At 36.9% G+C, this 27000-nt stretch overlaps 2 protein-coding genes, 1 long non-coding RNA gene and 1 pseudogene across 3 annotated transcripts; 3 read left to right on the top strand and 1 right to left on the bottom strand.

Annotated features, from left to right (window-relative positions):
* Window positions 1-5901: 5901 nt before the first annotated feature.
* Window positions 5902-8093, bottom strand: LOC125186752 (cytochrome P450 71A6-like). Its single transcript, XM_048083199.1, has 3 exons — window positions 7489-8093; window positions 6809-7139; window positions 5902-6608 (listed from the first exon to the last, which is right to left on the bottom strand). The coding sequence occupies exons 1-3, from the start codon at window positions 8052-8054 to the stop codon at window positions 6000-6002; spliced, it is 1506 nt and encodes a 501-aa protein (XP_047939156.1). The 5' UTR covers window positions 8055-8093; the 3' UTR covers window positions 5902-5999.
* A 9666-nt stretch (window positions 8094-17759) lies between these two features.
* On the top strand, window positions 17760-19056 carry LOC125190859. Its single transcript, XR_007170983.1, has 3 exons — window positions 17760-18456; window positions 18564-18642; window positions 18752-19056. It is a non-coding gene; the product is annotated as an uncharacterized LOC125190859 (long non-coding RNA).
* Window positions 19057-20488: 1432 nt separating this feature from the next.
* LOC125189628 lies at window positions 20489-22267 on the top strand (annotated as a pseudogene).
* A 3315-nt stretch (window positions 22268-25582) lies between these two features.
* LOC125189627 lies at window positions 25583-26464 on the top strand. Its single transcript, XM_048086887.1, has one exon. The coding sequence runs from the start codon at window positions 25583-25585 to the stop codon at window positions 26462-26464; it is 882 nt and encodes a 293-aa protein (XP_047942844.1).
* Window positions 26465-27000: the final 536 nt, after the last annotated feature.

The following is a 27000-nucleotide window of genomic DNA, read 5'->3' as shown; positions in this document are numbered from 1 at the left end:
ACGTTTAAAAACGGCAGTTCCGATAAATAAGCGGGATTTTGATACACCTTCCAACTTCTTACTCTCTCTCTCTCATTCTATCAAATCAAACACGATCAACAACAATTCTCTCATTTTTCCAAACAAGCCGAACCCTAGCCGCCGCCGTTGAAATCGCTTTGAACCGGCCGCGACTTCGAAGCAGGGTTTGACAGTGAAAAGCGACGTGGGTCGATGATTCCGAGTCTCAAAGTTCAGTTTTAAGAGCGCGAGCGCCGTCGGTCAAGTATACATCTCCGTTCTTAGTGTATGGTATGAGTATTAAGTCTCGTTTTTTAGTAAATTTTCTTTGAAAAATGTGAAATAGTGAGCATTAGATGATGGGTTATTAATATTTGGATGTTTATTGTTGGTTTCTGAGTAGAATTTGGTTTGATTTTAGGGTTTTCGGTTGTATTCGTCCTCAATTTGACGATTATTGTCGACTTTGCTTTAAATGTTCGAATTTTGTGGATCTGGTGTATTTTCTAACGCGCTTTCTGTTGTTTTTGTTTGTGTTAGTTTTGCGATGTCAAAAAGAGGCCGCCCCTACAAGAGCCAGCCCACGCAGACCGAATGTGAGAATGCTGCGCCATTATAAGAAACCGATTGTGTGTTTTTTCATTGATTTGTTCATTATTTAACGTTCGTTGTGCATTTTATGGTTATTTGTTTGCATTACAACTCTTTGACATAGCTGGGTAGTTGTTCTTCCAAGTGGTTTCAAATTTTTAAACATTATTCCTTCAATTTTCTGAATTATTTGTTTGGGTTTCATCATTATTGTTCTGCAGTGCGGCTAGAGAGAAGTTTCATACATTATTCAAAAAATTTTGTGCATTTTGTTCCTGTTTTTTGACATTAAAACTGTATTCCATATCTGAGATAATGTTGCTAGAAGTGCTTTACCTTTTGTTTACATTATGCAGTTATTTTTCTGCATTATTCGGTTGGATATCAACATTATTGAAGTTGGTTGCAAATTTTTAAACATTATTCATTAAATTTTCTGAATTATTTGTTTGGTTTGCATCATTATTATTCTACAATGTGGGTAGGGAAAAATTTCATGCATGATTTAACATTTTTGGTGCATTTTGTTCCTGTTTTTTTGCATTACAACTGTATTCCATCTCTGCTTTAATGTTGCTAGAAGTGGTTTACCTTTTTTTTACATTATTCAGTTCTTTTTCTGCATTCTTTGTGTTTGTGTTAGTTTTGTTGATGAAGGTGTGTAGTTGTAGTGCTTATTTGGTGCATTGCAGTCAAGATTTCAACATTATTTAACATTTTTTGTGCATTTTGGTCATGTTTTTTTGCATTACAACTGTATTCCATAGCTGATTTAATGTTGCTAATCGTTGTAAACGTGGTTGCTACATTATTAAGTACATTTTCTGCATTATTATACGGTTCATTAACATTATCCAGTTATTATTATGCATTAATTGTAATTGTGCACTTATTCCTTTTTGCAGCTTCCAAACACCCAAGATTGGATATAGATCAGGCTGTGGATGATGTACTGCCTTTATCAGTAGCACAAAAGTTTAGAGATAGACTTAAGGAACAGCAGAGGGCAGAGGCTAGTACCTCAACTGAAGAAGCGGACAAGAGGAAGACTCGAGGGAAAAAGGTTGACCATTTATAGACCAGGAGCACCACAGAATTTGTGAATTGTTTGAAAGAGCTGACCCCACGGCAAAAGGAAGCAGTGGAAGAACTTGGTTTCGGGGCCATGCTACACTACAACATCAGCGAGATCCCCGGGTACATCGCCTACTGGGTTCTCAACTCATTGAATCTTGCACGCTGCCAGATACCGTTGTGTGGGGGTGGAGGCTTGACGATCGATGAGGACGATGTCCATCTGACGTTAGGTTTTCCAAAAGGGCCAACTGTTGGGACTACCGCAGCGGAAGACACGGAAACCAAACAGGTCCTAGAATGGATCTATTTAGATGATTATGCATTCGACTCCAATTTCATGCAATTTACATAGATCTATAGATATAACATCAAATAAACACATAATCATGCAATATTCGATGTAGATTCGATTGTTACCTCATTTTGATCCATCATAGGATCGTAGTTGCTAGCTGCACCACCCGGAGATCCTTGGTTTATCGACCGTGAATCTTCCAACCTATTCCCTAGTCCTTGATCATCCATCCGTGTGGGCGGATCTTGAATAATCAATAATAGTCTTGAAGAGATCTAGAGAAACCCAATCACAAACTCGATATTGTCTTGATCTAATCCTATGAATTAGGATAGAACAAGAACAAAACAAAACCCTAATTCTCCCACGTGCCAAGGCACGAAAACCGAGGCAAGGAGAGAGAGAGAGAGCCGGCGACGGCTTCTAGGGTTTAGGGGAGGAGTGTTGTGAATGAATGGTGTGCTAGGGTTTCCACATCTCATCACTATTTATAATGGACTTGTTGGGCTAGGTTGGGGATCCATGGAATGACTTAAGTGTTGGGCTCACCCATTAGATAAATTACTAATTAAATCAAATGACCCATAATTTAATATATTATCAATGAAATATTATTTTGTTCCACTAAAGAATAATATTGCACTCCCACTTAAATCACCAAATTACAAATAACTTGGGTCCATTTTATTTTATAATATTTCCCGCGTTTAAGATTATCTTGATCCATCAATTTAATTCTTTTGTCTGCTATGTGACTAGAATTAAATTAATTCTCCAAAGAGTTTTTCTAGTTTGAAACTTTATTTATTATTCGTGGAATAAATTCTTGTCTCAATCAAGACTGACTCATTTTGTAAAATGGAATACCTTTTATCTCTACTCTATTCTTTATCTCTTACTTTAATGAGTTAATCTCGCCACTTAATACATAAAATAAAGTTGATAAAATATAATGCCGCTCAAGGAAGAGGTCATCTTCCATGGGACGGAGAGAATACTAGTACATGACATGTGTACTTCCACGCCTATTATAATTGTTAATGAATATTGAGTGTGAATACGTTTTCATACTAAAATTCAATATATTTATGATTTTATTTTTTATAAGTATCCCCTTGAGCACAAAAACGGCGGAAGCAACACAGAAAAGAAAAGCACAGAGAGTCCTAAGTCACTTGCCAGAGACTGTCTACCAGAAAACAAGATCCCAAGCCTATATGTTGGCACTAAGCAGAAGCTTCAAACAAGTAAGGGAGTTGAAGCCAATTTACCGGAGTGAATCCCCTCTCAGAAGGAGGATTCCACTTGCCCACCTCCTTAAGCGACTCGGCGTCAGCTTAAGACTAATCCCCCCGTGGCTCACGATGCCCTGTGGGGATCGAGATTAGTCTAGATTCACTAATTACTGAGACCTCTTTGTTCTTGTACAAGAGAGCTCAGCCAAACTCTACTCACACCCACTTGTGACTTATATTACACAAATGCATACAAACTAAGATTACAAAGAATCCCAGTTCTAACTATTACAAAGTCTTAATGTTATCAACTTAGCCTCGCTAGTAATCAGCTTTCAACACTGCACACTTAATACACAAGTTAGTAACACTAGGAAGGATCCTCTCGGATCTAAACACAAGAAACTCAACCGATAACAGAGAACAAGAACAAAAGATCAAAGTATCTTGGCTTAGAATTTTACTTACAACAACACAGATCTATTCTTCCAAAAGCAAAACCCAAGGGAGCACCCTGATGGACTGGATAGAGTCAACCACTCGAGACCACCCAATACCTCCACCAGAGAAACCCCTCGCACCCGAGATCAAGTTCCACTTAGAACAAATCTCCACACACGGCCTTCGAGTTCTCACAAACCCTAGTTCGACTCCAGTAACAAGCAATCGAAGAGATTGCCTCACACCAGCACTCACAACAGATCTACCACTCAACAAACCATGGAAGATCACCAAGAAAGTAGAGAGAGAGAGATGAGAGAACAGTGAATGAAACGGCGCAAGGCCATCTCTCACTTAACACTAACAACCCTGCATCCAACGGCTGTCAAGCAAGATCCAAGAGGGAGGACACGTGGCAGCATCTGGTGAGAGAGGGTAAGTTATTGGGCTCAGCCCAAATTAAAACATCCGAGCTTAATAAATAATACAGCCCAAATAAGAGTCCACCCTAAATATCCAACATATATAATAATCTAATTCATATACAATGACTAAGCACATAAATCTATTTTAGTAAATGCACATAAATTAATAGTTCTAGTCAATATTAAAATACTATTTAATCATTCTATTGTAGTTATTTTTTTATTATTTACGATAGTATAAAATTTTATTGTACAAAATTTAAAATATAAAAAAATAATCGATAAAACTAATTTTCCTCAGTGTTAATAGGCTGTTTAGCCACCCAAAACTGTATCGGCCGGGGTCAAAAGCGTGTGCTAATTGCCAAAAATAAAACAAGTAGGAGTAATTAATTATTGGCTCTTAGAATAGATTTAGCTATTGTGGGGCAGCTATGTAAACTCATATTATGATAGAATAAGATGAAAGTGAGAAATTGAGAAACAAGAAATAAGATGGAAGAGTTCAGCAACAAACATTATATATTTAATTTTCTTTCCACTTAATTTAATCAATACTGCATCATTTTACTTACTCATCCCTTCGTCTATAGAATATTGTCAAGTTTTAACTCGGCACAGGTTTTAAGAAATGTGAAGAAAGTGAGTTGAAAAAATTAGTGGAATGAGAGACTCATATTTATATATTAGTTTTATAATAAAATGTGACTGTAAAGAGTTAGTGGAAATTGGGGTCTATTTACCAAAAATAGAAGAAAAAAAGAAGGCAAAGTGGACAACTTTTTACGGATGGACTAAAATAACAAAATTGGATAATATTTCACGAATGGAGAGAGTATTAATTTGGGTGCTCAAATGAAATCCATCAAGATGGAGCAATTATTATATGTCTAACGAACTGCCTCTATATAAATCCGATCTGATTTCTACTTCTTCAATTCCTCCACAAATGGCGCCGTAGCCATGCTCCCAAATCCCTGAAAAGGCCACCGCCGTCTCCTCCAAAGCTCCCGGGGCACGGGAACCTCCACCAGCTGGGCTCTCCTCACCACAGATCCATCCAGTCACTCTCCCACCGCCACAAAAAATAAAGTTTCCTTCACTTGTAATAGCTACTCCACATGCTTGCTAGGTTCTTCTATATTGAGTCGATTGCAATAATATTGTCAAAATATTATGACTTGATTGTTACAATAATATTGTCGAAAAAAATAAATAAACACTTTTTTTAATACTTTCGGTCTTTCCTCTTGAATTTAATTTATTAGGTATATATTTTTTCGATGAAATAAAATACTAGTTGTCAAGTAAGTACTATTTTCGATTCACCGTTCTTAGTAAATTGAAAGTTTGGGTAAATTATACGATTGAGCCTGTTTAGCTAACTTTTACAAATGTTACTTGGGTGAATGAAATTGATGATTTGAGTAAATAGTTAAATCTACATTAATTCGCTACAATTGGCGACACAATAAATCCAAAAACGAAATAAATACAATTACTTAAAAATACCCGAATTCGAGCAGTTGCTGGTACGAAAAAAGTAGGAAATACAGTCTAAAATATAGATTTAATTACTTAAAAATACTCGAATTCGAGCAGTTGCTGGCTCTTATGGTTTAATTCGAGCAGTTGCTGGTGGGTCAAAGACTTTTGGTTTTGTTATCTTCTGTATGTTATGTTCTCTCAATTAAGAGCTCTCTCTAGTAGTATTTTTTTCTTGTTTAATATGGATAATTAGTTATTGGACTTAGCTTGGAATATCAAAACTCCCAATACCAAAATAAATATTTTTACAAATTGAGTTCTTTTTTATTTGTAAGTACATAATTAGATATACATTAAATACACAATAGTTTTATAATGCTAAATAAAAATTATGATACATTAAATGTACAACACCTTGTTGTCGGCTCAATTTGTTGATGATATTAACTAGCACACTGGAGTGGCGATTACAAGCAAAGGATTTTTTTTGCGGATTGTTAACCCACTAGTTTCATTCATATCCATCCCATTTTCATTCAATCCATCGGGCAATCTAAGGTCGAACTTGTGCACCAACTTGGCAATAGCAAGCTCAGCAATGGCCACTGCGAATGTAATCCCGGGGCAGCCCCTCCGGCCAGATCCAAACGGGATCAACTCGAAATGCAGACCTTTGTAGTCTATGCTCGTATCAAGGAACCTCTCCGGATAAAATTCTTCAGGTTTTTCCCAAAGGCACGGATCCCTAGCAATTGCCCAAGCATTGATCAGTACACGCGTGCCAGATGCAACGTCGTAACCTAGTACTTTTGTGTCGTGAGTTGATTCTCGAGGGATTAGTAATGGGACGGGCAAATGCAGCCTTAGACTCTCCTTGATCACTGCTTTTAGATAAGGCATTTTTTCTATGTCGTCCTCTTCTATTATCCCCTTGCTTTCGACAACCTTTCTTACTTCGTTTTGCAGAGTTTTCATGGTTCTTGGATTCCGTATCAGCTCCACCATTGTCCACTCTATAGTTGTTGCTGATGTATCGGTTCCAGCAACAAACATGTTCTGTAATAATTAAGAATAAAAAGCAATTAATGTTGTAGAAAATAGGCCAATAAGCGAACCAACAAGACTATTGGTTAGTCGAACCTGTCTGGCCATTAGTTGAGACAGAATGTTGTGTAGCAAAGATATATAAAGTAAATAAATTATATAAATTCTACTTTATGATGTAACACACAAAAAGAAAGGTGGAAAATTTATACCAAGATAAGAGCTTTGATAGAATCATCTTCAAAGGGGGAACTACTTTGACTGTCTCTTTGAAACTGAAGCAATATATCCACAAAATCAAACCCTCCATCATCGATGTCCTCTCTCTCCTCTCTATCTCTGTGTTCTTGAATCACAATCTCCAAAAACTCATCAAACGCTTTAGTAACTCGATCGATTCTTCGATCCAAACCATCAAACCGTCTAGTCCAATTCAACCATGGTATGCACTCCCACAGAGGAGACACGCCTATCAACTCCTCAAACTCCGCTAAAAGTTCACTGAAATTTCTTCCTCCGCCGTGCTTTTTCCCCAACGCTACCCTTTATGCAAACAGTGTCGAACGAAGAAAAAAATATTACCAGCAACTCAACTATTTATTCAAGTTTTAAAATAGAAAAGCCACAAATAAATATAAACTATTTCTATAGAATGAACAAAAAAAAAAATTTATTTCTATGGGACGAAGGGAGTATTGATTATTAGAGCTTAAGCCCTTAGAAGGCCCGTTACCAGAGGCTTAAGTTCTATCAAATTTTAAAACTATAAATTATTTTATAAAGGACACTAAATAAGTGCTACTATAAAATTATGTTATTTTGGAAAAAACTTTTAGAAGACATAGCCCCTACTAAACTATATTTAAATATTTTTACCTGCCTCCGCCCCTACCTGCAAATTATATCATTCGTCAATGACATCAAAGCGTCGCTCAAGTTCACAACCGCCGTTGAAGATCCGAGCTGCGTGATCTTCTCGACCATGAGCGATGTCTCCTCCTCTCTGAGGCGGCGGTAGGACTGAACCCTTTTGGCGCTGAGCAGCTGAAGCACGCAGATGCTGCGGGTCCGGCGCCAGTACTCGCCGTAGGGAGCAAACGCCACGTCTTTATAGTTGTAGAGGAGCCTTCCCGGGATGTTTAATCTGGGCCGGTTCGAGAAGGTCAGGTCCTGTGTTTTCATGATCTCACGCGCTGCCTCGGCCGAGGAGGCTACGAGGACGGGCACACGGCCGAAGTGGAGGAGCATGAGCGGGCCGTAGCGGTGGGAGAATGAGTGGAGAGCTTTGTGGGGGAATGAGCCCATCTGGTGGAGGTTTCCGAGCACTGGAAGCTTTGGCGGTGACGGAGGCGGATTTCTCGGGGATGATGGGGCGTGACGGCGGCGCCATGTGCGGAGGAAGAAGAGGAAGAGAGGTGTGGTGAGAAGCGCAATGGATAAGAGTGAGAGAGACACCATTATCTTGTTAGCTAGCGAGAAAAAAACAATGGTGAATGTGTGGTGATATAAGTGCATATAAGTCCAACTTTCATTTAATAAGTTAAATTTTAGATTTAAATGTGAAATTTTAACTATTGAAAGTATATCAGCATTACATTTTTAATGATATAGAGTATGATACATCATATAAAGTCAAATTCTAACTAAAAAATGGAGTTGCACAACAACATTTTTTAACTATTTTTAACTATATTCACCAACCTAACATTATGGATGATATTACAAAATTTTACTCCATCTGTTTCAGAAAAATAACACATATTAAAATGATACAAACTATACATAATTGATAAATTAGAAGAAAAAAATGATTAGATTATTGTTAGTAGATAATGAGGACCACCTCAATAAGACAAAAAAATTACTCTCTACTAAAAATAGAAGAGTAGTATCCCCTCCGTTTCACAGTAATAGAGACATTTCATTTTTTGCCCTCATTTTGAAAAAATTATATTATATAGTTATAGTGAAGAAAGAGTAAAGTAAGAGAGAGGATAATGTAGAGAATAGTCTTATCTACAATATTCTCTATCTTACTTTACCTTTTCTCCACTTTAACTATTTATAATTATTTTTTCAAAATGAGTGCACAAAATGAAATGTCTCTGTTACTATGGAACGCATGGAGTATATTTTTATGGGATGGACCAAAAATCTTGAGACGGGACTACTCCATTCGTCCCATTTCATGTAAGACATTTCTTTTTGGGCACATGTTTTTGGAAGTGAAAAAAAGTAGAGAAAAATATAAAAGAGATGGCAAAGTAAGAGATATATAGTATTCTTTTTAACATGCATCACTTGTAATGGGACGAAGAAAATATTACACTCCATCCGTCTCATTAAATATGCAACATTTGAGAATCGGCACGAGATTTTATGTAATCTTGTTTTGTGAGTTAATAAAGCGAGAGTAAAGTAAGAGAGATGAAAAAGTAGAGATAGAGATGTTTCCATTTTAGGAAACGTTTCATTTTTAATAAGATAAATTAAAAGAAAAAGGTCTCATTTTCTAATGGGACAGAGATAGTATTACTCATAATTTACACTGAAGAGGGGCAATGCACAGGCCCCTACATGTATAGAAACTAGGGTGGCCACTATCCCCAAGATAAGACAATAGCCCAGGCCCTAACGGAGGTAGCTGAGCTATCTAGATCAAATTAAACTTAAATTAGTTGTAGCTTCTAATTAAATTTAACAAACGATTTTGGATAAATTTTCATGCTATAAGGAAATGATTCCTAATTAGTTAATTTACACTTAATTCATATGGTCCAATCAATTAAATTAGAGATGTTATTGAAATTTGAATTTTTGATATTATAATTATGAATTCGTCATTCCATATACGGTACCGATATACAGAGTACCCCGATTTGGGCCTTCTCTCAGCTCTATATTTATTTACTAGCTCTTTAAGAGCATTTATAATCCTTGACTCAAAGTTCTAGATAATATACATACAAAATTATTAAAATAATGAATATTAATCTTTTAGATTTGTCTGAATCGAAGGGGAACGTAGAGCAATAACTTGTATCCTTTTCGTCCACGAAATGTTGTTCACATTTGATTTTACGCGTATTTTTAAGAAATGTGAATAAAGTGAATAGAATATAGATCACATATTTATATATTAATTAATAATAGAATGTGAGTGTTATGAGCCGATGGAAAATAAGGTCTATTTATTAAAAATGTAAAAAATCAAAATGGACAATACTTAATTAATATGCTATCTATGTACTCTGGAGAAAATAGATATTCAAATTAAAACTATAAAAAATTGGCTAATGACATTTTTAAATACAATGAAAGACGGTAATTACCATGCTTTAAATCTTCTTCGGTGCAGGTGTTCTCACTAAAATTAAGGAATGTCAATGGAAGCGTCTTTCGGTTCTAAGTTATTGATATTATTACCAATTGAAACTACATATACAAATATAACTATCTCATATCGGTGTTCATAAAGAACAAAAATCACTATATAAGTCTTATGGACCTTTCTTCCTATCACCTATTGATTTTAGGATGCATTCCATGAATTTCTATCATGGTATCAGAACAGGTGACCAACAATAAACCAAATTTAACTGACCTAACAGTATATCTGATTAAAATTTGGACCAGTGGTCAAATCGATCGGAAAAATTGGGCCAATAAATATTCATTTTCACTTTTAACATATTTGATAAGTGGACCATACATTCCACTAACTCATTCCACTCACATTTTATTATAAAACCAATATATAAAAATAGTCTTCACATTCCACCAACTTTTCTATCCACTTTAATTCATAAAAGACAAACAATTTCTTAAAACTCGTACCATTCAAATACGGGACATTTAATGATAGACGAAGAGAGTAGAGTAGAGTTCTTTGATAAGAGTTCGTCATCCGTCAGAGTTGATCCATTTAAACGTGTGTGTACTAATACAATCACCATCCACTTCTTGAGAATAATCAATAAATAAGATTAGTTACGATTAAACCAAACTTACATCAATGAGTTTTCAGAAACACAAAAATAAAATATATTGATGAAGTAATAAAGTAAAACACAGTAACAGGAATAATTGGCACAATATAACATACATAGTGACGTGATTGAAAAAAAAAGTTAACGTGGTTGTATAGCATTGATGGAGCTGAGTAAGTAATTTTCAAGATAGTGACTAGAGCATTTACGTATTACTGCGTCCGTCCACTAAAATTTGTCTTATTTTTCTATTTCCATCTGTCCCCAAAAATTTATCTCATTTTCATTTTTACTATTTTTTTATAGTGGATCTCATATTTCACTAACTCATTCATACTCACATTTTATTATAAAACTAATCCGTCAAATCATTCCATTAAAGCAGTCACACTTTTACATTTCAGTTAAAATTAAGAGTCACACTTCATTTTTACCATAAATAGTAAGTAGGTCTCACATTTTTCTTTATTTTATTTCTTAAAACTTTACGTGCCCGGTCAAAGAGTGACTCCTAATAGGGGACGGAGGTAGTATATAATAGTAAGACCCACAAATTATAACTTTTTCAACTCACTTTCCATTACATTTTTTAAAACCCGTGTCAGGATCAAAGTGGGACAAATTTTGGTGGACCGAGGTAGTAGTATATATAATTTTCAACTAAATCTTATGGATGTTGGGCACGCCCATCGATCTAATTAATTACTTAATTGATCAAACATAGTAATGTTTAAATCGATATAATGCTTTTGTCTCAATATATACCGCCTTTATGTCGATACATATAATGTTCTTGTTTCAACACCAACTGTCCAACTCTAGCTTGAATTATCCGTCTATCACCTATTTGTCCATTTAAAACATTTGTCATGTTCATTCATTTATAGTAATATCCACCTTATATTTTTCTTTATCACATTATTTACGAAGAATGTGTAAATTTTTTAAATAAATTTTAATTAATAAAAATACAAAAACAATATGTAAATAAAAGTTTAGATCTTATAAAAAAGTATATACCTATATTATATGTTCATTAGGGTAAGCATGGAATAAAATGTGATATGGATCAACAAATATAAGTACTTTATGATAAATAAAATATACTATAAAAGAGAAAAAAAAATATTTTAATTAATTAAGACATATAAAAATTTCATAGTTTTTCTATCCTCATTTTACCTACAATTAAGACACATAAAAATTATTTGTTGTAGGTGATCCCTTCCAAGTTCCAATTAATAACACGATAAAAAAAGTGGGAAATAAGCAATGTTTTAAAAATCGAATCAGCCGGCGAACCGGTGTCGTTACTGGTTCACTGGTTCAACCGGTTCACTGGTCGAACCGTTGGTTGAACCGGAATACTATTTATTTATTTAGTACTCCCTCCGTCCCAGAGAAGTTGGCACACTTTTCTTTTTAGTTTGTCCCACAAAAGATGTCACATTTCCCTTTTTGGAAAAAGTTCTCTCTCACATGAATATAAAAATTATATTTTCTCTCTCCATTTAACACACAAAACAAAACCTCCTAAAATCCCGTGCCATTTTCAAAGTATGCCAACTTCTCTGGGACGGAGGGAGTAGTAAATAATAAAATTTAATTATATGTTTTATCAATAAATATTATAATATTATACATTTAATAGTATCATTATTATAGAAAACTAAGTTTTGTATATTAGAATATTTAATATCATTAAGTTTAAATACAATAATAATAAATAAAATTAAACATCTATATTAAATAAGAGGATAAAAAATGCTAACAGCAAATCTACTAAACATGATAACAATAAAAATAATGGTGAAAATTAAAAAAAAGGGACGACCGAGCAACTCTAAATAAAACATTTGTTTGTTGTATTCATATGGAAAATATTAATAAACAAATGGAGTACTATTTTGAAAAATATATAGCTTCCCTACCCAACCCAAACCTACCCCTAAAATCTAAATCCCCTAGGCCTATTCTGAAATACACATCCACACGTTTCAATTACCCTCACTTCTCAAATCTCATTCACCGTTTTTCTTTTCTCTCTCTCTCTTAGTCTCATTCTTCTTAAAATTCTTATCCATGTATGCCAATGTCTCACACTCTCTTCTTCTAGTATGGGAACCACCACAAATCCGAAGATCTGTGTTGCCATGACGCAGCGACGGAGGTGATTGAGAAGGCTGCGGCGCTCTGTAAAGTTGAAAGAGTGCAGCACTGAAAATGGAGGGAGCAGGAGGGTGGGCATAAAAGATTTTTAAAAAAGTATTTTAAAAATCTGAAAACCGGTTTCCGGTTTCCGGTCAAACCGGTTTAACTGACCGATTTTACTGGTTCGTTGCGGTACAACCTATCAACGGTTTTTAGAGGTGAATAGGACGGGATAACCTGCCGGTTCGCGGTTGAACCGGTCGAACCGGCCGGTCCGGTCCGATTTTTAAAACACTGCTATTATGTATCTCATTGATGGTGACACTGACATGTAAATTAATGCAGATAAATAAATCAAATCAGATTCATATGTAATACACCCGTCAGTGTAAATTAATGCAGATAAATAAATCAAATCAGACTCATATGTAATACACACCGGTCTCTGAAAATTTGTCATATATTTTTATTTTCATAGTATACTCCATGAGGAGGGCAAAATGGTAAACACCAGGAAGAGTCTAGAAGCTCCGCCCCTTATAAATAAGAGCACGCGTTCAACATGAAGAGAGTCCTCCTTTCGCATCATCAGCTCTTAGCTTAGTTTTTCCATTTTCTCTACACACACACTTTTAGGGGAATCATCGTAGGGGTTCACGTTCCGTTTCAGTTGTGGTGTAACATCGTCTCCAAGGGAGGCGAAGATACAATCCTTTATTTGCTTTTGTTTGTTTTTCGGATTCCCTGAGTCTTCGTTGTTCGAAGCTCGGTCTTGTTTTGCTACTTTCTCGTTGGATATTGCGTATTTTGCTATGGAATTTGCTACTTTGGTTTCGGTTATGTTATTGTTGCATTATCTGTTTGATTTTTGTGGATATTGTTGATTGATCTAAGGTGGAGTTTGAATTGTATGGAGATTTGTAGTTGATCGGTTGAATCGGTTGAATCTGCGAAGATCGGAGATGAAAATTGTGTTGGATTGTTGTGGATGGCTTGGATCCGGAGTGGATGAAACATCTAGCGTGTGGATCTGTTCATGTTTGCATGGTTGTGACATTTAAATTTGGTTTACTTGTTTACCTTGTCTAGTAACCATATATCTGCTTTAGTTTTAGTAGTTCTTTGTGTTAATCGGTTTAATTTCGTTTGCCATGTTTCGATCCTTGCTTTGCTCTGTTTTTCATTTGTTATTTTGTGATAAAAGTTAGATAAGATGATGTCGCTGTTAGTTAGTCATGTAGTTGGTTAATCTACAGCTTTTTCCGTCGTACTATGCCGTTTAGGGAAATGGTCCCCACGTGCTATTCTTTCCTATGTCTAGGTTAGTTTAGGAAGCCATTTACCTCGTCTAGTAGTAATTTCAAGATTATTTGGTCACCATTATGCATGTTCTTTATCTTTGCCTAGATGTAGCTGTTAGATAGGATATTTCATTTACAGAGTCTAGGAATTAAATCTCAACCTCGAGAAAATTGCGTGGCAGCAACCAAAAATAGTTTTCAGATCTTTTAGCATGTTTACTTACGCATCTGTCTCTATAGATTCGATCCCTGCTTCCCTGTACTAATCTTTTTAGCATAGTGGGTAGGGTTTTGAAGGGAGAAGGAAGTGATTGTGTGCCCAACGACAGGTAACCCGAGGATTTTCTGGTTCCTAGACCCAATGTCTAGTGGATTCTGGATGAGAAATTCCATTTTATAAAACAACACACTCACCACACTTTAAGACTCTTCACTCATACGCATCCAAACATTAAAACAGTTTAAAGTTGGTATTGAGTTTTATAGTATTATTGCTTTTTTGTTAGTAAACGTCTAGCTGAATTTATGTGGTTGGACTTGGACTATGGATATTCAAAGCGGCAAGTGGATTAGAATCGACAAGGAAATGATGCTACTTAAGTTCAGGTAGCATTTGGGCTTTTGTTTTGGGCCTTATATACTGGACCTAAAGCAATACAGTTTATCTATCTCACTAGTTGCAATTATAGATGAAGTGTCTTCATATTGCCAACCCTATAGCCGCAATTGTATACGAGAGTTTTAAAGTTGGCGGCTTACAATAAATTGGCTGCAAATCTACAATACCATCGTCCCTTCTATTAGTCTGTAGAGCTTAATTGTCATTTTTCTCATCATGCTCAAAGATATTTTGTCAATCTTCCTATTAGTACATATATTGTTGTTTAATATACTCTCCGTCCTATAACAAATAACATACTTGGGTAAAGATATACTCCCTCCATTCCATAGTAATGGAGGTAAAACTTTTCAGCACAGCGATTAAGAAAAATTGTGTTAGGTGAGTTAAGTAAAGAGAGAAAAAAGTGGAAAATGAAAAAGGTAGAGAGATGAAGAGAGAAAAAAGTAAGAGAGAGTAAAGTATGTGTGAAAAAATGTGTTGACTTTTACAAAAAGGGAAATGATTCTATTACTATGGAACAGACGGAAATGGAAAAACGCCCATGTTACTATGGAATAGAGGGAGTAATAATTTAGGTGATATTGTTTGTGTGTTGAGTATAGAGAGAAAATAAGTATATTATATTAATGTAAAAGAGAACTTTTTCTAAAAAATGAAATGTTATACTCCCTCCGTCCACAAAAATATGACACATTTACCATTTTTGACTGTCCACAACAAATAGAGCACATTCATTTATGCAAAGTTTTTAACAAATAATAACTCTATGAAAGCGCAGGTTTTCTCTCGGTCAACGTATGTAACTGCAAGAGTGTATTCAACTGATCAGGATGAGATTCCCGACCTAGCTTAGTCGTTGGCACGATAACCAGAACCTGTTATCAAACAAATATTCCTCAACCCACTTCTACTGATTAGTATAATGGAGGTAAGGGTCGAATCCCATAAGGATGGACACGTTCGGATACTACGGTGACATTCCTGGGTGTTTTTGGTTAGCTACCACCCTTGGGTTGAGATTTTACCTAGGCAAGAAATAAAGGTGGTACTCTACTGACTAGTAGGCGTGAAAATAACATGCATGTGGTTGTGTTCGTGAAATTAGGGGACAAGGTGTCTAAGAGGTATATGAAAAGTAGACAGTTACTAAAAGAGGAAATTTAGACAACAAGGTATATCTGGTGGCTGGTTGGCTCTCTGACAGGTCTGAAAGGTACAACTGAAAAGTAGGGGACAAAAGCAAAAGTAACTTAAAAGTAAAGTGCTCCAAACTAAAGTTGATTTTGACGTTTTCTTCTTCACCAAGCATTAACATAAATCATATGAACACAAACACCATGACTAAACTCAGATTCATGACTTCGAACTCAAGATCCATTGATTAAAATGCTTAACTCAAGATGAACATGTCACGACCACAACTCCCTAGTGCTAGTGAGCGCAGCTATTTCGCGACTAAACAATTCTCAATAATCATAGGACAACATAAGAAGGGTGGAACCACTTAAAGCAATAGTCTCGAAGGCATATGGGTACATAGTCAGAACGAGTTCAGAGTATCCAGTTCATGACTTTCTAGCACATAATTCTAGATTGCAGCGGAAGAGTCCAAGACAAAATAGCACGTATGAAGACATGCTACTTTGGGTTACCTAACTACTTATTTAAAAGTCTTGTCCCAACACCTTCGCCTCCTCGTACACGTTCAACCTGCACATTAGAAAAGAAACATGCAGGGCTGAGTATTTGATATACTCAGTGGGCACATTGCCGAAACATAATTTTCGTAAAAGTTTTGTCAGCCAATTGAGTGATCACGGGGTTTTAACTTAAAAGGCCCGAGTCACTAAAAGTATTTTTGTTCGTAAAATTGATTGCGCAATCACATAACATATATACCATATCTGAAACGTATGTGAACCGGGAATGTGGCCACATTCCACGACGGTCACTGGATCGGCCAACTTAAAAGCTAGCTCACGATCCCCATATGTGTACACTAGTCCGAGTAGGCTTTACTTCCCTACTGGGACCCGAATTCGATTAAACATAATTGGCATAGCCAAGCAGATAGGTAATCCATAAAACATAAAATGGCATGACAAAACATAAATAGCACAATTTTCACATAATCATGCTAAAAGGCAAGTTCACATTTTGAAAGAAATGCCCACCTCAAAAGCTTAATTCCATAGTCGAAAATTCCTTGACTTGATCTTAAACGACGTGTGAGGACGTCCCTTTAGAAATAAGGTAATACTTTAAATTAGACTTTAAGAAGTCAAATAAACTTAAACATGAATGCATCCTAAGTGCGTGTCCATTTTATTCTTCTTCTTAGTCTTCTAGAAAAGTTCTAGAAATCTTGAAACATTAATTAAATCGGGAGATTTAATTTATGTGGATGTCAAAGAAAAATATTTCCATTAACTTTAAGAGTATTATTTTTTTCCATGTATCTTGTTCGAGATTTAATTATCATCTAATGATTTAATTAGCAAACCCTCTCATGAAATAATTTACTTGGTCGTGTAACCTTGACAGAGTCCAAGACTTAATTTAGTATCCAACTATAGGCCCAACCATTTTAATAGTTCCAGCCCATTCCTACTTTAATTAATCTAGGCCCACTTCTTAAATTATATCCTTAGTCCATACATTTAATTATAGAGGCCCAAAACTAATTAATAGTTGGCCCAAGACATACTCCCCAATTCCATCGGTCATCTCCTTCTTTCTCTTCAAAAATTCCCAAATTGAGGGGAAATCCCTAATTTCCTTCTCTCTCCCTTCGCCTCATTCTCACCGCCACCGTCGACGCCTCTCGCCGGATTATGAGCTCGATCTCTCGGCTACTACACAGCACCGCCGCCAGCCGCCTGACGACGAGCCGGTATCGCTGCTGTCGCGCAGCCGACTCTACGCCCAGCCGTTGCTCGTGTTGCACCGTCGGAAGAGAGAAGAAGGCATCGCTTCCCTCCGCACAGAGCTCCGACTGCCTCCGTGACTTCCTCTGTTCTCTAGAACGGAGTCGATCAGTTCGGCTCCCTTCTTCGAGCTGCGGTTCTGCCCGTGAGCCACGCCGATTCGTAGGCCAGTAGCTAAGTCCCTACCCTCTCTCTCTTAGTTCTTTTACAGTTAGCTAAAAGTTGGATTTTTAGAAGGTTCATGGTATTAGAGTTGAACAGATTATGGTTTGAGGCTTGAAAACATGACCTTTTCGGAAATTTGCATTCCATGCTTTGAGTTTTATGCGTACCAGTTATGCTTGTGCTTTATGTTCTATACATGATAAGGTTATTTCCCATATGATCATGTTGTGATGTTCTAAGTGGGTGAAAATGAGGTATAAGGGTGAGTATGTGCTACCTGATTCCTTGTGGCTGGTGGTTGGAAAAAAAACTCCCACTTCTAATGGTCTTTGAGAGGCATAGCAACCTATACTCACTCTCTACTCTCGGTTGTGATTTGTGGGGGAGAAAGAATGAAATTTTGAAGTGGTGAGTGGTGAAGGGAAACAGATATTGAAGGGGAAAAACATATATATAAGCTGTTGCTGCAATTTGTTGAGATATGGCAGAAATCAAATCTGCATTTTTTTGGCTCTTTGTTCACATTGATTGGCTGTTTGTGGGGCAGTACATATGTTGTACTCGTGAATCAATAAATGGGCTGATCCTATTGTGCAGCGAATCCCCTCTTTGCAGCTCCTTAGTGTGCTTTGAACTTAATTTGTTTTGGTGGTATTTGGAGTACGAGAACTTGGGTAAAAACTCCCTTTTGTTTTCATGTTGCAGGTAGATCCTCCTTTTTAAGATCTTCACTGTGCTTTTAATTAATACATTCGTCTCTTTCTTGAAGCATAAGTACTCCCTTCATAAAATCATTTGTTTGCTTATTGCAGGGGTGGTATTGTAGGGAAAAGTAGTCTGTGGGTGTTGTTTTGAGGAGTGGGTCTTGCAGGCATTGACTTGCCTTCTTGGGTAAGTCCTTGGTCCTCTATAGCTAAAGAGGGGTTGTCTCTTTTCTTCTAATAAAAGCTTCTTTAATTTCTCTTGTTTCTTTTTCATTAAAACTTGTTTTATCTTGCAGGTGAATGAAAGGCTTGGCTGCCACATTGCTGTCCAAGACTTGGGGTTGCTGCCTTGGGCTCGATGGGCTGTTCGGAACGGGCCGTGATTTGGGCTTGGGAGAAAGAGGCCCAAAGTCCAAGCATAATAAGACTTTAGTTTCTTAAACTCTTTTGGCACATTCATGGGTATTTCGTAATAGTATAGTATCACATATTCTTTTCTTTCCATTCAAAATTCATACGTAAGATGATCACGTAAGTTAATGTATTATTCGAGATGTAAGCGAACACTTTAGTTCGGAAGGGACGTCTTCACATTCTTTTTTAAATGTTCATTTTATCTCATAACATACATTAGATTGTTTTAGTTCGTTCGATTATCTCTTTAACTTTTGTTTTTGCGAACTAACAATACTGAGTGTCAACAAAGGAGTAACGAGTTCCATTTAAAACAACGAAGCAAAAGAGTGACATTTCTCTAGTTCGACATTTAAACATATAGGAAAAGGGTAACAAAAGAAGCGGGTATTACAGAACAGCTGAAACTATAGACTACCTCTACTGACTAACATGCAAGTGGTGATCACAGTGCAGAACAGGAAACTCATGCACGAAAAAAACTTAGACTGAAACATAACTACAAAATTCGATCAACAACCACAAATCTAGCTTACTCGAAGGAAAATACATGCACGCACTTAAAAGTTAAAGGCGATAACTAAATCTAACTATTCTAGGCAGAACGAAGCAAACTCAAACCAAAGAGACATTCGGAATAGAAATTTCATAACTTAAACGTTTGGATCTTCACCAAGTACTTCAAAAGGCAACAAAGATAAATTTTTGCAACATATCCAACAAAGTAAACAGGTAAAATTAAACTAGAAAGCAAATAACGATTGTTTTGCCACTCCGGGCGGTGATACTGCTATACTACTACGGCAAACTGGCTAGAACGGTAGATCAATGACTTCTCCGGCAGACTCTTGGACGTCAAGTGACCGTAGTTGTGGCGAGGAACGAGAGATTGGACAATGCTGAAGGATTGATCTTCTAGAGAGAATTCTACTAAGTGTGTATGAGAACCGAACTTGCGAACTCCAAAGAACGAACTCCCTTTCTCTCTCCAAGTGGCTTCTTTTATAGGGAGGCTTGCCCTTGCTTTTAGGGTAGACTTCCTTCACGATTTGACTTTTCTGCCCTTGTTAATGATTATCCCGGCTATCCTTCTTCTCCATCTCGAGCCTTTTCTCCGGCATGCATCCTGGTCAATATTGCACCCTTCTAGCGCTCTTTTCACTTGCGTCACCTGAATCGTCTCCTACTGACTTGGATCCCTTAATCCCGCACACTTGAGCAACTGTTTTGCAGATAATACATGCATTTCACGACATACTGACCAGTGACCAAGGCTTAGAATACGACTTATCACTCTACATATCATTCCACTAACACTACTTCTCACTTACTTTTTCTCCTTCTCTCTTACTTTTTTTCCTTCTCTCTTACTTTACCAATTCTACATTAAAACCCGTGTGATACACCAATTGCCCAATTTTTTTGTGGACGGAAGGAATATCTTTTATGGAATAAACTATAAAAGAAAATGTGACATCTATTACGATACAGGAGGAGTACGACATTAAGGGGGTGTTTGGTAACAATAATACAATAAGTTACAAACTCTTTTTTGGCTTTAAACCATAGTAAATAAGTTCTGAAAAATAAGTCCATCATCAAACTGAAAAAGAGAGAAAATGACAGCTCTACTACTTCTCTTCTGTTTCATCTTCCTAGTCCTTTTCTTCTTCAAGAAAAGCCCCTCAACAAAGAGGCTACCGCCGTCTCCATTAAAGCTTCCAATAATCGGAAACGTCTACCTAGCCGGAAACCTACCCCACCGCTCCTTCCACTCTCTATCTAAGCGCTACGGCGAGGTGATGCTACTCCAATTCGGCAGCAAGCCTGTCGTCGTCGCCTCCTCGGCCAACGCAGCCCGAGAGATAATGAAAAACCAAGTCCTAATCTTCGCAAGCAGGCCGAGGTTGAGCATCCCCCACAGGCTACTGTACGGCGGCAGAGACGCGGTTTCGCTGCCTACAGTGATCACTGGCGTCAGAGGCGGAGCATGTGCGTGCTCCGTCTCTTCAGCAACAAGAGGGTCCAATCCTTTTGTCCCATTCGAGAAGAAGAGACGTCGCTGATGATAGAGAAGATCAAGCGATCTTCGCCGGGGGTTGTGAACTTGAGCAAGGTCTTCGTGGAACTGTCGAATGATGTAGTCAGCAGGGCGGTGTTAGGGAGGAGCTACGGCGGAGAGAGTGATTTTAATCGGATTTTGGTGAAGTTTATTGAGATGATGGGGAGATTTGATGTGGGAGATTTCGTGCCATGGTTGGGTTGGATTAACCGTGTGAATGGTGTTGAAGCACAAGTTGAAAAGATTTTTAAAACGATGGATGAATTTATGGAGGGTGTGCTTCGAGAATATAGAATGAAGAAATTGAGTGATGATGCAGTTGTGAATTTTGCAGATGCATTGCTTGAGTTGCGGAGAGAGAGTAAGGATAGTGATCCGGTTGAGGATGATGTGATTAAAGCTCTAATGTTAGTAAGTACCTCATCACTATTACTACTACATGTGTTTCATTTTATTATAGTAGTACTATCATAAAATATTTTAGAAACCAGACTTGTAACTGGAATATAGAAGCTATTGGTTCATGGTTCAGTTGATCATCCTAGTTTGATCAATGTTTTCAACCAGCCAAAATTTGTTTCTAAAAATTCTTATAAAAAAGATCTCTGAACCATAGATATTGTGCTACAATAGCAATGTTAAAGGACCAATTGCCGAATCAAGAAAAACTATTATAGCAAAATCTTAAACTCCAAATTTAGAGTGGACGATATTATTGCAGGACATGTTTGTGGCAGGAACGGATACAACATCCACAGCGTTAGAGTGGACGATGACAGAGCTTATAAGAAATCCAAGAACTATGAAGCTTCTTCAAAAGGAAGTGAGAGAAGTAGCTAGAAACAAGAACGGGAAAGATATCACCGAGGATGACTTGGACAAAATGCCCTATTTGAAAGCAGTATCCAAAGAGAGTCTAAGGTTGCATCCACCTTTACCACTAGCCCTCCCTCGTGAATTATCTCGAGACACAAATTTAATGGGCTACAACATCCCAAGTGGTGCACTTGTGTTGGTTATTAGTTGGACCATTTCAAGGGACCCTTTGTTATGGGAGAATCCTGATGAATTTCGTCCTGAAAGGTTCTTTGATATAGATATAGACTATAAAGGTTTGCATTTTGAGATGATTCCCTTTGGAGCTGGCCGAAGAGGTTGCCCCGGTATAACGTTTGCGATGTCTTTGTACGAGCTTGCTATATCAAGATTGGTAAACGAATTCAACTATGGATTGCTTGATGGAGATAGATTGGAGGATTTGGACATAACTGAAGCGTCTGGAATTATTGTACATAAGGAATGTCCTCTACTTGTGGTTCCTACTCCATGTGCTTGATGTGTAATTTGGGTAGGATTTTATTTCAATGCATATGTATCAATCAAGATTAATAAATAATCTTTAGTATTGCAATTTTTCTGCAAGCATCCATCTGTAATTATAATAAATAGATTGTCGATCCACGTGAAGAAAAAGTTAATTTAATCGCTAAACAAAGATTTTTAAAAGAGAATTGATCTTATAGGAACTAAATCAAAGTTAATTTAATCGCTAAACAAAGATTTTTAAAGAGAATTTATCTTACAGGAACTAAATCACAACACTCAAAGAATGGTGAATTTATCAGAAGGCTTTAGACAACTTAAGTCATTATATTGCAATCATTCACAAAAATAACGAAATATTTAAAATTATGATCACCAACCACAGAGACAGGACCGTCAACATCAACATCAATATGGAAAAGGGAAACAATAGATCTCAAAGTATTGTTCGGTTTAAAAGATTGTTTGTAGCTCGTTGCCAAAGCAATTCTCACAGTAAAAATCTCTACAATGGTAATGTTTAGGAAACATGAGTTAAAGGTAACCTAAGGAAGGAATAGGGGTGGATCGGTACGGTATACCGTACAAAGAGTGTCATACCGCATACCGTACCGAAAGTAGCGGTACGACAAAATTCTATACCGATACCTTACCGTATTTTCGTTATACCGGACTTCGGTGTACCGAAAATTCGGTATGATAATTTTCAATACCATTATCATACCATTAATGCGGTATACCGTACCGTAATATACCATACTTTTACGGTATACTGTAATACCGTTATACATGCTACAAAAAAATCTATTATAATTTTATATTTAAAATAAAATTTCTAAGTGTTCAACTATTTAAAAAAAATCCAAAACAATAAAACTTCAACAATTCAAATCCAAAAACAAAACAACCAAACCTATACCCAAAATATTTAAAATAACAATTAAACTTAAACTTGTTGAAACCACCATAACCTAACTAATGATATTAATATTAAATATAAAAAGAGACACTGTTTAGGTTACTGTTCAAATATGTGCCAAATAAAACTAAAGTAGAATAATGGCAATATGTACTAAATGAATCTGCGTGAGATGTGGGGGCGGAGGGATTACCCCTAAAAGTAATGTTTGAGGTTTTTTTATATAGTATTTAATTAAATTATGTATATTAAATATTTTAAGTTTATACATATAACGTATATACCGAAGATTCGGTATACCACGGTATGGGACATTTGATACCGTTATCGTACCGAAAACTTTCGGTACATTTGAAAACTATGGTATACCGAAAAATCGGTATTTTCGATATGGTAAGTCCGGTATTTCGGTATGTCGGTATATTTTCCCACCCCTAGGAAGAATGTACTAATTGACGGTACCAAAGCCAAGTTTCTTGATTTGTGGTTCTGTGAGCCAACGTCACGTTGCCTCTATATAGTAGAGACCTTTGTTAGGATTGGTATACTGAAAAGCATATTTCGAGCATGTTGCACGGATAGAATTGCTTGTATACAATAAATTTTACAATCCACTTTTAACCCAAAGCGAGAAGAAGTAATTTTATCGCATTGATGTTTGCTTGTGCATTTATAAGATGTTTCTCAAACATTTAAATGTATAAGAAGCAAACAAGTCTAATTTTTCTACATAGTAGACTGGTCGTGAACGACGTTCACAGAAGGTGACACAGTCGGTTCTTTGTAGAAGAGAGATAGAATTTAACCTAGATAGGCTTTGACTACCTATCGTGAAAGGTTGCAGTGTCAGTCCGCATGTTTCCTTACCTTAGGAAATAAACGACACCTGGTGTGGTATAGCACTGAAGGATCTAACAGTTGAGATAAGTCTTTCTTGCTATTTACTGAAAGACGAGGTCTCGGTGATTGTTATTTCTTAATCATTTTTTATATAACATTGAGCATACGATATAGATTATACACTACTTTGATTTATCAAATGATGCGGATTTTTCGCAATCCAATAATCCTGATATCTTGGGTAGTGGTGATCAATGTCTAGAGGTGCTAGTATTGTTATTGCAATGAATCATGTGCTGGGTGAGTCCAGTTTGATAATATCCTCAAGAGGTGTTCGAAAAAGGTTTTATTATTCAGAAACCCGGCCGGTTGGAATTTATTCCAGAATAATAAATAAAGATTTTGAACTAGACAACTCTTGGAAAAAGATTTTAATTAATTAAAGTCAAATAGCATACTTAAATTGATTAATGGATATTTATATCTTTAACACGGGAAATAATAAATTAAAGAGGTAAAAGCCCGGATTACTCGTACTTTGGGATTGGATGGGCAGTCAATATTATTATTCTATAGTGGATGATAATAATATTTTGTTTGGACTTGTATTAAATTGGGGCTCAATTTAATTAGTAAAAGTCCAACAGGTTTGGCCCAAGTCCAACCTCCATGGATTCCTAATCTGGCCCATTATAACTCAATATAAAAGGAGATTAGAAAGGAGATTTAAAGTGTTTTTTTTACACATAAATTTTCGTGCTCCCATCTGGGAGTGGACGAAAAGTCAGTTTTCTCAGTTTTCTCAAAAACTGATATTCTGTCTTCTTTCTGTTCAAGCCTTTTTCGATTCTGACAAGCTTTGCCCACCCAAAGGTCATTATCTGAGTTCGGGATACAGATTAGAAGATTCGTGGTCGAGTACAAAGATCTTCATGTAGAGAAGGAGCAAGAAATCGTCGATTCTTTGGAGAATCAGATCGGTAACCCTAATCCGTAGAATATCATGAATTATGGTTTTGATTCCTTATTTGTGAATTATATGTGTTCTAGCATGCAATTGATTGTTTAACATGTGGTTAATTGATCCCATAATCTGTCAAATAGATCCATATGTATAATTTATTTGTGAATGCATGACTTCCGCTGTGAAGGGGGCACCAATCCCCAGCAACCTTGACGTGCAATGTCACACCTCATAATCACCCATCCTGATGCAGTTTCAACGTAGAAATCGGGCAAAAACTTCTTGTGTCAGATTGATTTGAAATTCACACAGTACATGCGAAACGCAATTTTGGCCATTTGACATCGTTTAGGGGGCGAAAACTGCAATTTACTGTTTTTGGGGCTTATTTTTAATTTTTAATTTTATGTTTTATTTCCTTATGAACTTCTAGGGTTTTTTAGACGCTTATAAATAACGTTGCTTTTGTTTTGGGCCGCAGTTGAATTTTGATAATAATATTTCGTTTTTCATTGAAACTAGGATTTTCTCTGAATTTCTTCTCCGTTCAGTCAATTTCTCTATACGTTTTGCATCAATTGGTATCACGATCCAGGTTGTTATCAATGGCTGAACGTAGATGTGGCGGTGGACGTGGCGGTGCTCGTGGTGGCGGTCGTGGTGGAGGACGTGGGGAGATTCCTCAACACGAAGGGGCTGCACGGGAACACGATCTGCGTGACGTTGAGAACGACGAACTGAGACAACAGGTGCGAGATCTCCAGCGATGTCTGGGGCAACTGGAGACCACCACCACCGAGACAAACTCGGATTCGGACCTTTCCCATCCCGACGATGATGACGGCGAGAACCCTTTTGGCTGTGCAAGGGAGCATGGTGGGAACGGGTACTATGGGGTTGACCCATCGCGTGATATCGGCATGAGGATTGAGATTCCAGAGTTTGAGGGTAAGGCTCTTCCTGATGAGTTCATTGATTGGTTAAATACTGTAGAGCGTGTTTTCAATATCAAGAACATCAGTGATAGCAATAAGGTGAAATTGGTTGCCATTAAATTGAAGAAAAATGCTTCAATCTGGTGGGAACATGTTAAGAAACAACGAGCACGGGAAAGGAAGTCCAAAATTCAGTCTTGGGAAAAGATGAAGAAGTTACTTAGGGGGAAATTTCTTCCTGCACACTATCGACAAGATGCATTCATTGAATACCATGTCTGTAAGCAGGGTGCTTTGTCTGTGGAGGAGTTTACCAATGAATTTGATCGTCTACTGATGCGTTATGATGATGAGGAAGAGGAGGGACAGACGACCGCTCGCTACTTTGAGGCGCTTCGTACTGAGATCGCTGAGGTGGTCCAATTGCAACAATATTTCAGTTATGAGGATGTATGCAGGCTTGCTCTTAAGGTTGAGAAGCAGTTGAAAGGAAAGAAAGTCTCGAGTCGTTGGTCGTCGGGCAGGGAGTCGACGGATTTTCGTGGCGGTTAAGGGTCGTCACTACCAACTGCACCGGTGGCAGCGAAACAATAGGTCACGACGAAACCTGGGCAGTCTGTTGAGCCTGGTCCGAGGGCGCGGCATCCCGTACGGTGTTTTAAGTGTCAGGGTTTTGGGCATATGCAAGCTGATTGCCCCAATAGGCAGATGGTCACATTCGTTGGGGAAGATGATGCGCCTGTTTTTGATGAATCTACTAACTAGTGTTTTGATGAATTTCTTCTCCGTTCAGTCAATTTCTCTATACGTTTTGCATCACATCCCAATATGTTTGTGAGACAAAGTAGAAATATATAGACAACTAAAGATTCGTAATGAGGGGGGAATCTCTATAGACCCTCTCCTATAGTCATCAATTCGCCATATTCAGATTAGACATGATAATTACCTTGTGTCATTGTGTTAATACACAACAGTCAGTGATCCATTCATTAACCTTTAAAAATATACACAGTACATTAATAGCCCAACGATTAATTATATTTCTAAAAATTATAAATTTATATTTTAACTATAAACCCTAATTA

The sequence above is a fragment of the Salvia hispanica genome, chromosome 5 (assembly GCF_023119035.1).
Source record: "Salvia hispanica cultivar TCC Black 2014 chromosome 5, UniMelb_Shisp_WGS_1.0, whole genome shotgun sequence".
NCBI classification, from domain to species: domain Eukaryota; kingdom Viridiplantae; phylum Streptophyta; class Magnoliopsida; order Lamiales; family Lamiaceae; genus Salvia; species Salvia hispanica.
The sequence above is the reverse complement of the archived record's forward strand: the minus strand, read 5'-3'. Positions and strand labels throughout refer to the sequence as shown.

Bases quoted from the DNA above. Each gene is read 5' to 3' on its own strand.
- LOC125186752 (XM_048083199.1), bottom strand. From the start codon at position 8,054: ATGGTGTCTCTCTCACTCTTATCCATTGCGCTTCTCACCACACCTCTC. The intron at 7,140-7,488 runs GTAGGGGCGGAG...GTTTGCATAAAG, and splicing joins ACGAATGATATAATTTGCAG to GGTAGCGTTGGGGAAAAAGC. The intron at 6,609-6,808 runs GTATAAATTTTC...TAATTATTACAG, and splicing joins CTATCAAAGCTCTTATCTTG to AACATGTTTGTTGCTGGAAC.
- LOC125189627 (XM_048086887.1), top strand. From the start codon at position 25,583: ATGGCTGAACGTAGATGTGGCGGTGGACGTGGCGGTGCTCGTGGTGGC.